General features: G+C 40.5%; 2 protein-coding genes across 4 annotated transcripts; one reads left to right on the forward strand and one right to left on the reverse strand.

The window, feature by feature from the left end:
- Positions 1-127: 127 nt before the first annotated feature.
- Positions 128-4,431, forward strand: LOC135170192 (glycine dehydrogenase (decarboxylating), mitochondrial). The gene is made up of 8 exons (XM_064135772.1): positions 128-587; positions 652-730; positions 1,153-1,288; positions 1,468-1,858; positions 1,936-2,736; positions 2,811-3,921; positions 3,987-4,132; positions 4,237-4,431. Exons 1-8 carry the CDS (start codon positions 396-398, stop codon positions 4,345-4,347), a joined length of 2,967 nt encoding a protein of 988 aa, XP_063991842.1. The 5' UTR covers positions 128-395; the 3' UTR covers positions 4,348-4,431.
- Positions 4,358-6,962, reverse strand: LOC135170196 (HMG box-containing protein 4-like). 3 transcript variants are annotated; one of them, XM_064135781.1, is made up of 5 exons: positions 6,813-6,962; positions 6,601-6,710; positions 5,413-5,972; positions 5,062-5,326; positions 4,358-4,983 (listed from the first exon to the last, which is right to left on the reverse strand). In XM_064135781.1, exons 2-5 carry the CDS (start codon positions 6,638-6,640, stop codon positions 4,574-4,576), a joined length of 1,275 nt encoding a protein of 424 aa, XP_063991851.1. In that variant the 5' UTR covers positions 6,641-6,710; positions 6,813-6,962; the 3' UTR covers positions 4,358-4,573. The 3 variants fall into 3 exon arrangements, with proteins under 3 accessions (XP_063991851.1, XP_063991850.1, XP_063991852.1); XM_064135780.1 differs by lacking the exon at positions 6,813-6,962 and having other exon boundaries at positions 6,601-6,806; XM_064135782.1 differs by lacking the exons at positions 6,601-6,710; positions 6,813-6,962 and adding an exon at positions 6,204-6,506.
- Positions 6,963-16,847: the final 9,885 nt, after the last annotated feature.

Consider the following 16,847-nt stretch of genomic DNA (forward strand, 5'->3'; position numbering starts at 1 on the left):
CTGAATTCGTTTTTTACCTGTTCGATGGGAATTGATTTACTATCAATATTTGTTTGTGTGCAAAACGTACGTTTTATAATTAAGTTTAAATTTATTTTCAAACGATTTTTGAGCCACTCAGCATCACATGCACGTGAGCTATTTCTTGTTGTCTCAAGAGCAACAATTTTTTCAATTCAATTCGAAAATTATCAACATGAAAATAGTGTTGTGTTCAACGTCCTGGATCTCGTGTGTAAGGGTCAACATAGTTCAGGCCGTAATCTTTAAAATGTTGTGACATCGTGTTGAGATATTACCGCACGTGAATATAAGTTCTCTTTGTGGGTTCCTCCCATTCAGTGTTAAATTTTCGCTGGCAGTTTATTGTGGTTTTTGGTGAAACCAATAACGCTATGCAGTCCACGTTGAAATTGTCTCGATGTACGAGACTTGTGTCGAAGAAGTTCTCAAGAAGTTTGATGGTGGGTCATCCCACGTGTATGAAGTATGAAGAGTTATCCCCAGGAAGAGAAGAGTTTCAATCCAGGCACATTGGCCCTAGGGATTGTGATCAGAAGGAAATGTTGAAGACTATTGGATTTGAAGTAAGTATCCTTGTTTTTCGGAATTGGGAAATTATTATTTTTTACTATGTCGTGACATCTGCAGTCACTCGAGGATCTGACGAGAACTGCCGTTCCTGCTCGGATCAGGCGAGACAAGGACTTGGATATTGAAAACTCCATGAGTGAGTACTATTATAAATTGCAAAATGTCTTACTTATTACCATTACAAAATAACGAGCCTTTTACTATTTATCTCTGGGAAATTCGTAATCAATGATTGATTTTACTTCCCTCACCGCGAAACAATAGTCAATAATTGTGAAACAGAGGGAAGATTATATGAGACGTACGATGTCTCAATTTTCCGTCATTTTTCGATATCTCTAAGGTTTATTTCACACGTCGCGTGACAAACAAATGGTCTACAAACTGATAACAATATATCTTGGGTCACAAGTCATGCTCGTGTTTCTCAAATCTTAATTCACGTGATACTCAGTGGAGCGAAGCGCTCCAGCCTCTTCCCATTCTCATCGTTATCATAATTCTGATAGATTCAATAGCTATGAATTTCACTCACGTGACGTATATATTTTTCACCAGCTGAGTACGCTTTGATGAAGAAAATTACTCAGATGTCACAGAAAAATGATGTGTGGAGAACATACATTGGTATGGGATACTACAACTGCTGTGTTCCACACACAATAATGAGGAATATTTTCGAAAATCCTGGATGGTAAATTTTATTTTCATTTTCAATTCAAGGGGCTTTTCAGAAATAATATTTCCCCATTATACCTCACAATAAATTTATATTGTATATTTCACCGAGTTATCAAAGTCAATCATTAAATTCATAGTAATTAAGTCATTTTTTGCGATCGACTATCTTCCTTCGTCCATAAAAATCCCCAGGACAACCCAGTACACCCCATACCAGCCGGAAATAGCTCAGGGTCGCCTTGAGAGTCTCCTGAATTATCAGACAATGATCTGTGACATGACTGGAATGGAAGTTGCGAATGCCTCGCTGTTGGACGAGGGTACGGCTGCAGCTGAGGCTCTAGCCCTGGCCCATCGTCACAACAAGCGCAAGAGGCTTTTCGTGTCTGACAAAGTGCATCCCCAAACGATAAGCGTAATTGCAACGAGGATTGGCTCGTTGGGATTGAGCCTCGAAGTTGGGGATGTTTTTAACGTCGATACGACCTCCAAAGAAGTGGCTGGAATATTGCTGCAGTATCCGGACACCACTGGTGCCATTTATAATTATGAGGAGGTCGTGAAGAAGGCACATGCAGATGGGGTAATTTCATAGAAAAAAAATTCTCCATTATTTTGCAATCATTTCAGTTTCAGCAGTTTAAAAAATAATAATTTCAGACGTTAGTATGTGCGGCAGCGGATCTGCTCTCTCTGGCAATACTCCAGCCCCCGGGTGAATTCGGGGTTGATATTTGTATTGGAACGAGCCAGAGGTTTGGGGTGCCCCTCGGTTATGGTGGACCTCACGCAGGTTTTTTCGCGTGTCGCAAGAAGTTCGTTAGGCTGATGCCGGGCAGAATGATCGGTGTCACCAGAGACGCAGACGGAAAAGAAGCGTACAGACTGGCTCTTCAGACACGAGAGCAGCACATCAGAAGGGACAAGGCCACCAGCAACATCTGCACAGCCCAAGCATTGCTGGCAAACATGTCAGCAATGTACGCTGTGTACCACGGCCCTCAGGGGATCAGAAACATTTCGACGAGAGTTCATCACCTGACGGCAGTTCTAGCCAAGGGTCTTGAGCTCGGGGGAAATAAAGTAAGTAACGAGTACTTCTTCGACACGATCACAGTGGCTCCTAAAGAGCCCCTCGAGGTGATTAAAAAAAATTGCCAAGACATGAAGATAAATCTGAGATACAATGATGATGGCACCGTGGGCATTTCTCTGGATGAAACTAGCTTACCGGAGGATATAAATGATCTCTTCAGAGTATTCAATAGCAATCAGACAGTTTCGAACATTATCGATACCCAGACACTAGATAAAGACCTATTGAACTCGTCATTTCATCGTAAGACTGCATATCTAGAACATCCAGTATTTAATTTACATCATTCAGAGACTAGAATTGTACGGTATATGAAAGCTCTGGAGAACAAGGACGTGTCCTTGGTGCACAGTATGATACCATTGGTGAGATATTTATTTCAAGTTTAAACAAATAAAAGCGATGGAAAAAATTATTGCAATATCTAATTAATTCCCAGGGTTCTTGCACAATGAAACTGAACTCAACCACCGAGATGATGCCCTGCAGTCTCCCCGGGTTCACAGACATGCATCCCTTCGCCCCAGTAGATCAAGCACTAGGCTACAACGACCTGTTCACCCAACTTGAGAGGGATCTCTGTGCAATAACCGGTTACGACGGCATAAGCTTTCAACCGAACAGTGGAGCCCAAGGAGAATACGCAGGACTCCGTGCAATTCAGTGTTACCACGAGTCACGCAATGACAGCAATAGAAAAGTCTGCCTGATTCCCATATCAGCCCATGGAACGAATCCCGCATCAGCCCAAATGGCGGGTATGCAGGTGGAGCCAATATTCGTCAGGAAAGACGGCTCCGTAGATACTGTCCATCTCAAGGAGATGATTGACAGATATCGAAAGGACCTGTCGTGCCTCATGATCACATATCCATCGACCAATGGTGTCTTTGAGGAGACAATAGGCGATGTATGTGACATGGTGCACGATGCTGGGGGCCAGGTTTATCTGGACGGAGCCAATATGAATGCTCAAGTGGGCCTTTGTAGGCCCGGGGACTATGGCAGCGACGTTTCTCATCTCAATCTCCACAAGACCTTCTGTATTCCACACGGAGGAGGGGGTCCTGGGATGGGACCAATCGGAGTGAAACGACATCTCATGCCCTTCCTCCCTGGACATCCTGTCATTGATTCCAACAAAGGGGGACACCTTTCTGCTGGGCTTGGGACAGTGTCAGCAGCGCCTTTCGGCTCGTCGGCGATCCTGCCGATCTCTTGGGCCTACATCAAGATGATGGGACCCAAGGGACTTCGAAAAGCCACGCAAGTGGCTATTCTCAATGCCAATTACATGAGCAAACGACTGGAGAACCACTACAAGACGCTTTATAAGGGAGAGACTGGGCTGGTGGCTCATGAATTTATTCTTGATATCAGGGATTTTAAGAAGACAGCAAATATTGAGGCAGTTGATGTGGCAAAACGTCTGATGGATTACGGGTTCCACGCGCCTACTATGAGCTGGCCAGTGGCTGGGACACTCATGGTAGAGCCCACTGAGTCGGAGGATAAAATGGAATTGGACAGATTTTGCGACGCGCTGATATGTACGATTAATTAGTTTTTATGACACGGTTGGTATCAATAATGAGATGATTTTTTTATCCGGCAGCTATCAGGGGAGAGATCCAAGATATAGAGAGTGGAAAGATGGATGTGAATGTGAATCCATTGAAAATGGCACCACACACTCAAGAACAAGTGATATGTTCTAATTGGAATAGACCTTATTCTCGAGAAGTAGCTGCATTCCCTCAGGTAAGTATTATTAAATCTCTCATTCATTCCTCATTACTAAATTGTTTATGACAGAGTGAACTTAATTGTTGACATATTCTGGTTAAACTGTTGATCATTTCCAGGCGTGCACGAAGGTACCAAAAATCTGGCCTAGTGTCGGTAGAATTGACGATATTTATGGCGACAAAAACCTGTTTTGTACTTGTCCACCGATTCTTCCACAGCAGCAATGAGACATTTCGATTCATCATAAATGTATTTTATATTTATTTTTATAAATCATCATATGTATCATTAAATATATAATTTACCATTTACTATTTGCTTGAATTATCGTATTTTTTAACAACATGGTCAAATGCTCTTATATACTCTTTGCGTCTCGAAAACATTTTTTTCTTTTTAAAAATACAATAAAACATTAAACGAAAGGGAAGGGGTTGATGGATCCTAAATTAATTAGAGACCGGGCATTATGTATGCAATGTTATCTAGAACTTCGGATAACGTGTCAGCCTCGGCTCCATTAGCTTCTGGGATTTGTTGGGTAAGGCACATAAGGGGACCCAGGGCACAGAGGAAGGAGTCTAGGAGTACCGATAAGCTGCCAGACACAGCAATTTGACCGTCGTGTTCCTTTAGTCGTTCTCCAATTATGGTTAGGCTTTCGCCCAGCAGTTTCAGATGAGCAGCAACATCAAGGGGTTGAGTACCAGCTACTTTGAATGCTCCTGGACCGACGGATAGATCGTGAGGGTCTTTGCCGTGTCGAGGGGAGGGTGAGAAGTCAGGAGTCTTGATCACCCGGGTGGTTGGCAAAAGTTGAAGATTTTTTTTAGGACTTGGAGATTTTTGCAGCTTTCCGTTAACTAGAGTATACGAAATAGTTGCGTTAATATCAGGGTTAATTCGTGGGAATGGAGATATACTAGAATAAAATTATTCACCAGCTCTGTTGATGAATTTCTTACGAGTATTACTCGGGGGTGAGAGTTTCCAGGCAGAGAGCTCTTTGATAGTTGCTTGGGCGTTTGGTTTTGATGCCAAACGTTTTGCTCTCCTTCGCCAATTGTATTTCTCGAGGTTGGGAACTGTTGCCCATAATTCACCGAGGCGTTTTGAGATTGTTGCAAAATCCATCGATGAATTTTGCTCGAGTAATTCCTGTCTTACCTCTTTAGCCCACAGCATGTACGCGGTGAATCTTGTTTTCTGTCGTGGAAATTTTATTTATGTGATTGTTTGAATATTTCGTTGAATTATTGGGAACAGGTAATTACATAATTATTTCAACTCACCCCTTTATCTTTCCTCTGAGCCTTCATCCGTCCTATGATCTTCCCATTCTTGATGATCAATTTTTTCTTGCTCTTCTCCAACATGTAGAGACTGTTGGCCTGTGATGATGCCTCCTGCTCAGGTGGCTCCAGCCTTTTAAACCCGCCAGTATCCTTCTCATCAATCATTAGAGGATCCACCTCCTCTTCGCTCCCAGACTCCATCGAAAACTTGTCGTCTTCATTCAGATCGTCAGCATCCTCTGAATCTGAGGAAGGCTCCTCAGCTGGAGGATCGAATGGCATCTCTTGCTTGATAGGGTGTTGAGGTGACATGTGTGTTCCAGAATTTTTCCTTGGACGATTGATAGTTGGACTGGTTGTCTGCCCTGGTGAGGGTTGACGTTGACTCTGCTGCGCCTCGAATCGTTCCAACATCTGTTGGGCGTGAAGTTGCTGCTGTGCTTTTTGCTGTCGTTTTAATTTACTATCGGCCAGGTCGTCCGGGGATTCGAAATCCGTGAGTTTTGAGGATTTTTTTCGAACTCTGCCACTTCGCGATACCCCAGTGACCTCCAATTCTGGAAAGAGAAGGGGTAGACAGGGGAGGATTTTCCCAATTTGATTTCCAGCTTCAAGATTTTTTTGGTACACATAAAATAAAATATCAGCAATCCAATAATTCCTATTTTTAAAGCCCTGGCTGTTCCTGGGTTACGTATCGACTATGAAAGTATTCAAATTAACAAGAAGCTAACCTCAAAAAAAATCTCAAAAGAATCCCTTAAAATGAAAAAAAATATTACGCTAACCCCTCTGATCATTTAATTTCCTCGAAGGAAATGGTGGTTTCCGTCACATAAATGAACAAAAATACTGAGTCCATGTATTTCTTTCCTCAGCAAATATATTGCAAGCACTTCACTCTAATTAACAACCCCCCAATCTCGTGCAAAAGGTAAAACATTGTTATGTTTGGCGCGGGTTTTCAGAGGGAGATAGAAAATTTGATTTATCTCATCTTAGATATGTTTATAGGTGGTGCTTGTACTATTCATAACACTGTGCACATAACCTACAAATAACTTCACAACAATGCCCTACAAAACCCTTGTCCTTCCAAAATCCACTGGAACTACTGTTCCAACGACTACAAACGAATAATTACTAACTCTTTCCGAACAAATAATAATGTTTTGTTGCTCATACCGTCCTGTTTCGGACGCTTTGGCGATGCAAACATCTCCATCCCGTGGTTCACCTGACTTCCTGGCTTTTTTCGTTGAGGTGTCTTCTCCGTTTTCAATTTAGAAACGTCACTGTGTAACATGTTGAATTTTAGGATATGAAATCGATCTTCAGGGTGGAATTGATAGCACAAAACTTGATTGAAATTATTGTGATTATTGAACCAACAATACCTTGACGTAATTATTGTTGAAACTTTTTTTTTTAGCCTTTGAAAAAAATGTGCATGTATCTGAGTGTTGATAGCCTCCTATTGGTTGATCGAAGGGGGTCATGTATTATCCCCACACAGAACTGAATTTGCAATAGACACGAGAGAGAAACATTCCCGCGTTGTTGCATTTGGCGGGAGGGGGGACACTCGGACAACATATATATAGATGGTACAGTGGGTGTGTGCTTCTTTGCAGGACCGCAAGATGGCGCTGGCGGACAGTGTCGGTAATGGCCGCCATGAGTCGACCGCCTGGCAACACGCAGTTACCGAGCGCCTCGCGCAGTGTGCGCAGTACAAGGCAGCGCTAGTGGACAATGTCGATAATGGCCGCCGTGAGTTGTTCGTATGGTAATGCGCAGTTACCGAGTGCCTTGGACGGAGACCATTCTCGGGGGACCCTGGACTCTGGTGTTATGTGTGGAAGGTAAAAAAGTAACCTAGTGCCGTTGGTAATGAGTGAAACAGTGCAAACAAAGTGGGATGTGAAGGTTCCGTGTAAATTGTGGAAGATGAGGCGCCATGACGGAATTTCGGATTAGCAGAGAACGTCCATGCTGATTCAGGTTCTAATATTTTAATAATAATGTTTGGTAGTTGCATGATATCATTCCGATAACCGTCTTCGATAATATTGCGAGGATCAATCAGTGCGTCAGGGTGTTTATGACGAGTTTTCTAGAGAGGTAAGCCCCGGGAGGTTGAACTCGCAGTTTGTTTTGACTCATGACAATAACAATGATGATCGAGCGTCATTCAGCCCTGCGTTTCATCAATGTTTTTCATGATCAACATGGGCCATAACTGCTTAGTAAAGAGAGGTTAGAGTCGTTGATTATTGGGGGTTATCACGAAAATTTTATTCGCTGGGAGTCCAAACATTTTATAAACATTTACATGCGATTTACTGGCTTAAGGGCCTCGGGCATTGGCCAGTAGCAAGGCATCTTGTTATGAATCGCGTTAAAAATATGTAAAATAAGCAAAAAAAATTTAGCAGCAGGGCTGATGATTAGTGATGGCGCTGATGATAATTAGGAATTGCAACAGTCTTTGATACATTGTCGATTAAATTTTTACACTGGTCCATTGTGTAGTCGAAAAGAACTCCCCTATTTGCGTCTAAAAAGTTGAACAGCATGGACCATATACTCTCTGACAGCAAGCCTCGTTATTCATTTTGCCTGTCGACTGGTAGACTGTGTGCGGGATAAGCTCAATTAGACACGACGACAAAAAATAAATACTATTTGGAAAAATACATTCGAGTTAACTGCGATAGCTTCCTCGTACGACGTGCGTGGTCCCACCACTGTCTTGAATTATGCTGATGGAATAAAATAGAAATTTCAGGGACAATTTAGTGGTAATTTTTAAAAGAGCAACTGAAATTGTTTTGAAATTTTTAATTTTACTAGGAGACGATCGTTGTAATTTTATAGCAATGAACAATTAATTTTTTGGCACTTATTATTTATCATATAGATGGAAATTCCAGTTCTTGAACTTTCACGACGCAGAAGACATTACCCAACTTCTCGGGTTTATTCAACTCTTCGTACTCTATCTCTCAAACTCTCACCAAAAGATATAAAAATTTAATTCCTCACGGAATAGAATGACGTGACGGTACAATCCCGCAGGCGTTTCTAACTGCTTTTTTTAAAGTCACCCCTCCAGAATAATTTTTTTTCATGCCCCTCAGTACCATCCTCCATCAACTCTCATCCTCTTATTCATGAATTTTCTCATGCAACAAATGTTCCAATTACTTTTCAACATTGAAACAGACATTCCACGGGGGAATAAATCTTCGTAAAACATTGATTTTCTTTTTTAAATAGACAAGCTGTATGAGAGTCACTGATAGATGGATTTAGTTGGTCTTAACGAACGTTTCTTAATCATTGATAGTTAACGAATCGTGATAGAAGCTTCGTTAACAGCAATTACACCATTCTACCTTTTTCATCAGCGTCCATAAAAGCAAATGAATAAATACTTCGCTAGGAAGACACCATGTCGTTCCTGGAAATCGAATAATCAACTAGGGAATTTTTTCGTTCAGATAATTACGCGACTTTTCTGGGAATCTTGGACTTCGTCAAATGAAATTTACCCCATTATCATGATTTTTTTCAATCTCTGGGATTTCTGCGGTTCATTACAATTATTCTTTCTGATATTAATTCCTCATTCGGCTCAATGGAAAAGTGTCATCACTCTGATTGGTACCATCTCCTTAGCAATATCGCTGTTCCAATACAATGGTGACTTTAGGGGGTGGATGGATCCTCTCCCAAGGAAAAACTCGAAGGGGAATGGAGAAACTGGCAGGTCATAGAAGTGGAGCACAACTGATGATATAAAAGGAGAAGAAAAAACCAACTAAAATCTCCTGGAACTGTCTTGTCGCAAGATGGAGGCTCGTGAAACTCCGGGGGTGCAGAAGGAAGTCAGGGTAGATGTGGGTGTGGAGGTGGAGTATAAAGAGGATGATGAAGAAAAAAAAAAAGAGAGAGGCAAGAAAATCGGTGGAAGAAGGGGGAGGGAAGGTGGATGGCAGCTGGTGCGAGAAGGAGAACCAAGACCAGATTAGGGGGAGAAGCCAACGAGATAAGGGCGCAATCTCTGGGCTTGGGAGACGCGCGGAAGGGGTTGAATGCGTTGCCCTGGCAACTCCAGAGGGGATGCTGCAGCCGAGAGCAGTATAGATCGCTATCCTACCACCGCCTCCATCTTTACATTGTCCCCCTGCCCCGCGGCCTTCTCACTCTACCTCCCTCTCTCCACCCACTGGTGTCGTTGCCGAGGTCTGCTTCCAGGAGGAGAGTAATACGACGATGGTAGTTTGGTAGTTGTAGAGAAGAGGGAGGAGAAAAGCACAAGATGGCTTTATTACTCCCTTAGAGAGAGAATCCAGTCTCTGGATTCTACTCCAATGTTAATTCTCAATTTCAGGGTGGTATTCTAAAATCCGAATGTTTAGTTCAGTTTATCTGGTCGTATTATATCTTACGTTAATGCAGGATGAATATGTAGGGGTTGAACTCATAGGGAAATGAATGGGGATAAGCTGTTGGGAATATTTATCAAGTGACGTCTTCTAGAAAACAAAAATTTATTGAAAATTCATAGTTTGATATAAGAATTCGTGGTCATTTCAAATTCCAGTTGAAGTAGGATATTTTGGAAGATCGTTGACATTAGGGAGTTAGATGATGACCTTCGTAAGTTGAAATAATAATTCTTGGTGTGGTAAATATACTTCGGGGATTTTTATTTTATTTTTTTTTACTGCTAACTGGGTAATTTCTGGCTCGTTGTAGCTAGTGAATGGGATTTTCTTCATCAGAATCTCTCGGCATCCCTCTCCGAGGCACTCGGCTGTGGTAAATGTCCTCGCGATCGAGCTCTCGCAAATTTCTCCGCCAAGGCACAACTTGGCGCAACACCGGAGATGGAGACCCAGACGTAATTTCCGGTTTCGGGAGGCACACCCGCTGTACTCGAGCCTCTGATCCTGTTCTATGGGCTCTGCCTCCAGGTTGTTATATGTACAACGAGTGTTACTCATTCCGATGGTAGGGTATATGGGAAAATGATGATCATTCAGTCAAAGACTTGGAGATAACTCAGATTTCGCTTGGGAGTTGTAATGAAGGAATCAGAGGAGACGCTTCCATACATTTCAGGAATTAGGGGATGGGATGATGGGGGTTTCTCGATTTCTCGATTGTTTAGAGGTAAAATTACCTCTCGTCTTTGCTCAGATTTTATTTTTCTTCTTTTTCAACTTTGAAAATCATTTTTGAAATGCGAATTCGTAGGGAAGTCGTTCCCTGGTGATGACAGTTCTTCATGTTAATTTTGTCAAGCGTTTCTCAGCAATTTTTTAAATAATTTGGATAATGAGAGGGTATTTGAATTTTGACAGCTCTCATCTCTTGAAAAAAATAATCTCAAGCTACTTGGATATCAACTGAGACGATAAAATTAAGGTTCTATAGACTGCACACGAGTGTATGAATTGAAAACAAATTGTTGAATTTAAAGCGTGTGCTATGTGCAGTCATAAGCATTAGACTGGCGCGTGCCGTTGCAACAGCTATTGATATCCGAAGGTGCGATGGCACACAGCTCGTTTGGGGGGAAACATGATGGATGTGTATAAGTTTCAAACGAACCCCTTTGAGCCCCAGTCATCGAGGGGTAACTGTAAAGTGTCCACAGGACTTAAAACGCGTCATTCTGAGTAGGCGGAGTGGGAAACCAAGTTTAATAGGTATTTTTTTCGATTTAAACTCTGAATTTCATAATCGTGGGGCTTTCCCTCGTGTGAAAAAACATTTTATCGCATTATATAAAGTGGAATTTGTCAGTGGATTGGCTGAGAGAAGTGGAGGGAATGATTTGTATGGGACTTGGAGGGTATTTTTTTCAAAAATAATTAACTGAATAGTTTCTTTCGTACACTAATGACATTATATTTAACATATTCATTAATATAAAAAATACCACTGAAGTACACAATCTGATTATCTGCTTAATGGAGCGAGAATCATGTTGTAAACGATATGATGCTCGCTTCCCATGTCCAATCGAGACAATAAGAAGCATCTCTTGTCATCAGTGGGTAACCGCGTCAATCCATTTATCCCATACGTATGTTATTCACACCCCGCCTCTGACACTACCATGCACACCCCTCGACAAACCATTTGCAGTTTGAGTTACAGGAGTATCAGTTACAAATACAATTGTCATTCAGAGTCCATTAAAAGCTTTTCGTGTCGATTCGAGTGTGATTTGTAATGAACAAAAATTTTATTTCTTTTTTATTATGTACAAATACCAACTCCTTCATTGGTTGGATACAATTGTAAGTACATATGCGAATAATTGAGCAGTCGATAATTGATACTTGAAGAAACTGAAAATTACGGAGCTCGTGTACGTGCCAGGACGAATGGTTGAAAGGAGTCTATTATAATTATTAATGTATTCGTAGGGCCCTTTGACGAGTGCTTGAATAAACTCGACGTGTGCACACGCATTTAATAACCTTCACCGCCTACTTTTCAATTCCGATTCAAGTGCATTACGACTGGTTGGGGTGAAATTTCAAGGGAAAGTAACTATTGCATTGTCAAATGAGAAATCTAAGGAGTGTTCACTAAAGGGCCATCATCCAACATTATTTTTTGGGACATAAATACAGATTTATCATTTTCGTTAGAGTGAAAATTCATTTAAAAAATTAGTAGTCATTAAAATTAATTTTTGGAGGTTGAGAATGAATTTTTTTACTGATATTCTGCTTCACGTGTCAATCTATCGATAGCTGTATAATTTTTACAACTCATCTCCTCTATAAATGTTCACACAATCCATGAAAATCACTGGTATGAACAATGGGTTTTATCGGTAAATTATAGTCACATAAATGACCGTATGAAAATGAATATTAACAAATCTACAGTTACAATGGCCTAGGATGAAATAGATAGCAGTGGCAAAAGTACGATAGGATTTATATATTTTGTATGGTGGGACGAACGTCACTGTGCGAGATAATCCGTTTTTCGGCTGTATAGAGGTAGAGGGAGAATTCCATAGTAAATCGTACACCCGTATGGTGGGGAGTGTTTGTTTTATGTCACCGGATCAAACAGGATTTTCGGAATTTGCCGAATTGATCCCCCTTCCCTCCTCCCACTCACATTATTAACGGCTGAATCGTGAACGAAGTGCGTTCTCATGATGATTACTGAGTGGGTGTTGTAGAATTGTTCCTACCCTTCTTGGGGTATTAGGGAGGATTAGGGGTTTGACTTTGTCACTGTGATTTTTTTTTTGACTTTTGATTTATTAATTTGCGTGGGATAAAGTAGTACATTGTTTGTATCTTGATGAAAGTTGAGGTGTAATTATAATGAGAATTTTGGCAGTTGATGACATTTAATTTTATTATTTTTTTAGCAGACACTGGGACAATTCTTTGAGTATATCATAAACATTTTTATCGATATTATTGGTAAATAACAAATTCACTATTATTTAGGTAATAAACTCTTGAGATTTGAATCTTGTAAGACATTGATAAACTCAAAAAAATCCTACATTTATTCAAAACAGCGATATGTGGTTATATATGGTTAAAGTAATGTGATAAATCAACGGGTAAACCATCCCTAACTAAATCGACTTTATACGAGTATAAGAGGGGTAGTACCAAGGGGTGAAACGTTGATGTGGTTACCGGTGTGAAATGTTCCCATGGGGGGTCCGTAGAGACACACGATCAAAGGGAGTATCTACAGATGAAGGGGGTTGCGGGGGGGGGGGAGGGGAGGAGATCATGTAGGGATCGAAGGGCCTTTATTCAGAGCGGGACAATATGTTGGACGTCTTCCGGTCATACGAGATGAACGAAACAAGCTGTTATTGTCTCATTACGATATCGATTACACAATTGAGCATTATTTTATTTATTTACTTTAATAAAAAAAATTGTTAAGAAATTATTTATCAAGACTAGTCTCAGTGGATCTATTTTAACGTATAAAAAAAATTTGATTTATTGTGAGGTCTTTGGTCGGAGGGAATTTTTATTGAACGTTTATTTTCCATTGGAGTCGATAAGACGAAAAAAAATATTTTGTGATAAAGTTTAGCAATAGATCAATGACGTCGTTGATTGTCACTGTGATAGGACAGGAGGGGGGGGGGGGGGGGAAACTATGAGTATGTATCGTTGACGGAGTCACCCTCGAGTAGCAGGATTAGAGATTAAATAACCAGTATTCCAGGGTTAAACGTCCCTTGCGGCTCAATGAGCCGCATTCCCATTGCTCAATCAATGCGCGTTTGGGGTATACAAGTGGGTGCTGAGGCCCCAGGGGTGGAGGGGGTGAGGGATAGGTTACGGTATGAATTAAAATACAATCTTGTCAATTATGAATTTGATTTTTCTTACGGTGTTGAAATGATATCAAGAGGAATTTGCGAGAAATTACATTATTAGAAATCGAACAAGGGTGGTGAGGTCTTTGGCTTCAGAGGGCGAAACCTTTTCCCTTAAATATTTTTAATTCGAGCTGGATCTGATTATGATAATATTTTTATTGTGTCATAAATCTGTCATAAGTTTGAGGATAGAAGTCAAGTCTTAATTCTCAAAAAAAAATTTCTCACTGTAATTTTAGTTTTGTGCGCACTGAATGCGGCTTATTTTTTCCAAATTTGCTATATCCAGAATGTCCTTCAGAATAATCCCACATAAGCTTGACGTGAATTGCCCTTAAGACCAAAAAACTGTAACACGTGTCAGTTGAATCCCCCTCCCTGCCCCAAGAAGGGAGGAATGCTAGGTCAAGCGTCAATGTCCAACCAGTGAACACCATACACTTCAACTAGATTCAACAATCTCCCATTTATTAACATATTTTTGTTGATTCTGTGATTATAAAATTAAATTTTTGAGAATTTCTCCATCAGGACTTGTGACAAAGGAGAAAAAAAATCAAAAAAAAATTCTTGCTTCGAGAAAATCGAGACCATTCGCCTTTCCTCCCCCGTTAAATTCATTTATTTCATTTTAGTACGACTTTTCGAATTAAGCTTCGACCATGCAATTTTTTTTTTAACCATAAAATTAGGCTTTTCCCAGCTTCTCTTTCCCACAGCCCTCGTAGGATCCTGACTCTGTTGGAACATCACCTTTTTGTAATTCTCATACTTAAGAGCTCAGAAATATTATCGCAGGAGGTGTGGGGTGGAAAGAAGGGGGTGGGTGAGGAGAGAGGGAGGATTATATATACATAGGTTCCCATATCAAGCATGCAAAGCTTGATGTATCGATGCTTTATGGCACGTACGAGAGTTCCCGTGAATGCATACAGACCGCCCACCATACACTGTAGACGTAAATTGTCATGTACCCCTGATGGGGGTGCAGCAAAGTCACCCCTAATGGCAGGATTATGTAAGTGTATATACAGAATACTCTGTTTATGTATATACTTATTTTTGTAGGTGTTATGTACCTTCCTCTTTTTTCGTGTGATATATTAATTTGAATATTCAAATGTTCATGAACATTTGGCGTCAAAGGGATGATAATTTTCAAAAAATTAAATATTCTGAGAAAAGTTACTTATGGTACAGGAAATATTGTTGGGGGTAATACGAGGAAATAAATTTCAGGTAAAAATTGGACCTTCAGGGGATGAAACGAGGGAGGAAGGTAATTTTTTTCATAAAAATTACCCTCAAAGCAGCTGTTAATTGTCATTTTGTCTCACGTTTCACCCTCTGGACGTCTAATTTTTGGGCAAAATTTATTTTCGTGTATGAGGGATTCTAATTTCAAGGGGAAGGTACCTCGATCCAATTAAAAATTATTTCTATCGTTACATTGAAAAAATTGAAAAATGAAAGGAACCCCCTCTCTCTCTCTCTCGCTCTCTCAATGTGCAATACCCGCTTGACATCGCAATAACATAAAAATGAGTGACGAATTGCACGCGAATAACAACTATATATGAAATACAGCAGTTGATAGATACCTGTTTCTACATACATTTCTCAAGTGGCATGACAACCCAACGGCATATAATCTCGAACTAGGCACAAGCACGCCAACAACAAATGCCATAGAGAACGTTAAATCGCCGTATGCACCCCTGGGGGGTTGTGGCTAAGCGCACCTAAACGCAAATGCATATTGTGTCTGAGGATTTATGGTACAAAGATAGCTACGGGCGCAATTCGTTGCTGAATCAAATCACTCTTGACATTTGGGGATATCTTCCTAATCGTTTACTAATTACGGAAATTCAACTCTGATTTCTGGTTACTATTAATTCGTGGTACCAGGGCATTTCTACTGATACTGAATATCGTGGATATTTCATCCCTTAAACGTATGCCCAGGAACAGATATTTTCCCTGGAAAAGATGGTACCTGGGGTGGTGGATTGCTAAGTCGTATACGAGTGCTGTAAACATACATTTTGGGATTTTATTCGTGTGTTAAAAGACATGTGTATTTTTTTTCTGAGGCTGAGCTTACTCAGGACAGAGAATTTGGATTTTTAAAATTAAAATGACACGTAATAATATCAAGATAACAATTTTATTCCCTCACTAATTTATAAAAAACCAAATTTTTTCGATCTAAATTTGTTTTACTGTAAAATTAATTTGTGATGAATTGACTTGACACGATTTTTCACATAATAATTCACTGAAAGATCCAAATCTTCTCGACTTAGTCGGCAATTTTTTGGGGCTGAGAGAATTCAAGTATCTTGAGAATGTAAAACTGAAGAATCTATTGTCCTTAACATCATGAGAAGAGCATCTCACCACTCTGATTACAACTTCTATTTCATACATCTTGAGGCATTAAAAGTTTGGTGAGACACACACGTTGCTGTCTATCACTCATATTAGCCCTTGAACAAAGACCAAAGGTTGCACCCCAAAGTGTAACGAGAATATACTCGATTGTACTGGTGGGGTGAGTACTTGAATATTGAGTACGTATTGTGAGACACGCGCTACCACTACAAAGACATTCTTCATGTGTACTTGAATCAAGTACATTGCATATGCTTCGAATCAATTTGTACTTTGTAACAGTAGTGGGAGGTCTATTATGCTGAATTTCATTCCTCAGCAGGAAGCCTTGTTAACAATTCATTTTACCCCTTCATCCCCGACTATAAAAAATTCTCCAAATTACCGTACTGTTTAGAAAAATTCGTCAACTACTGAATAATAATTATCAAGCCCTTCCATATAAATATTCCCGACGGTACGGTAATTTATCCTGATTTGTTCTCATCGTTCAATTTTTACTGAACATTAACGTCCCTCCGTGTGGTCTATTCGGTAAAATATCCCGACGGATGAAGGGATGAAGTAGCCCACCCTGAGTGATTCCCTACCGGGTTAAAGGGTGCATCCATCCATCGAGGGTCAATGG

The sequence above is a fragment of the Diachasmimorpha longicaudata genome, chromosome 16, assembly GCF_034640455.1.
Source record: "Diachasmimorpha longicaudata isolate KC_UGA_2023 chromosome 16, iyDiaLong2, whole genome shotgun sequence".
NCBI classification, from domain to species: domain Eukaryota; kingdom Metazoa; phylum Arthropoda; class Insecta; order Hymenoptera; family Braconidae; genus Diachasmimorpha; species Diachasmimorpha longicaudata.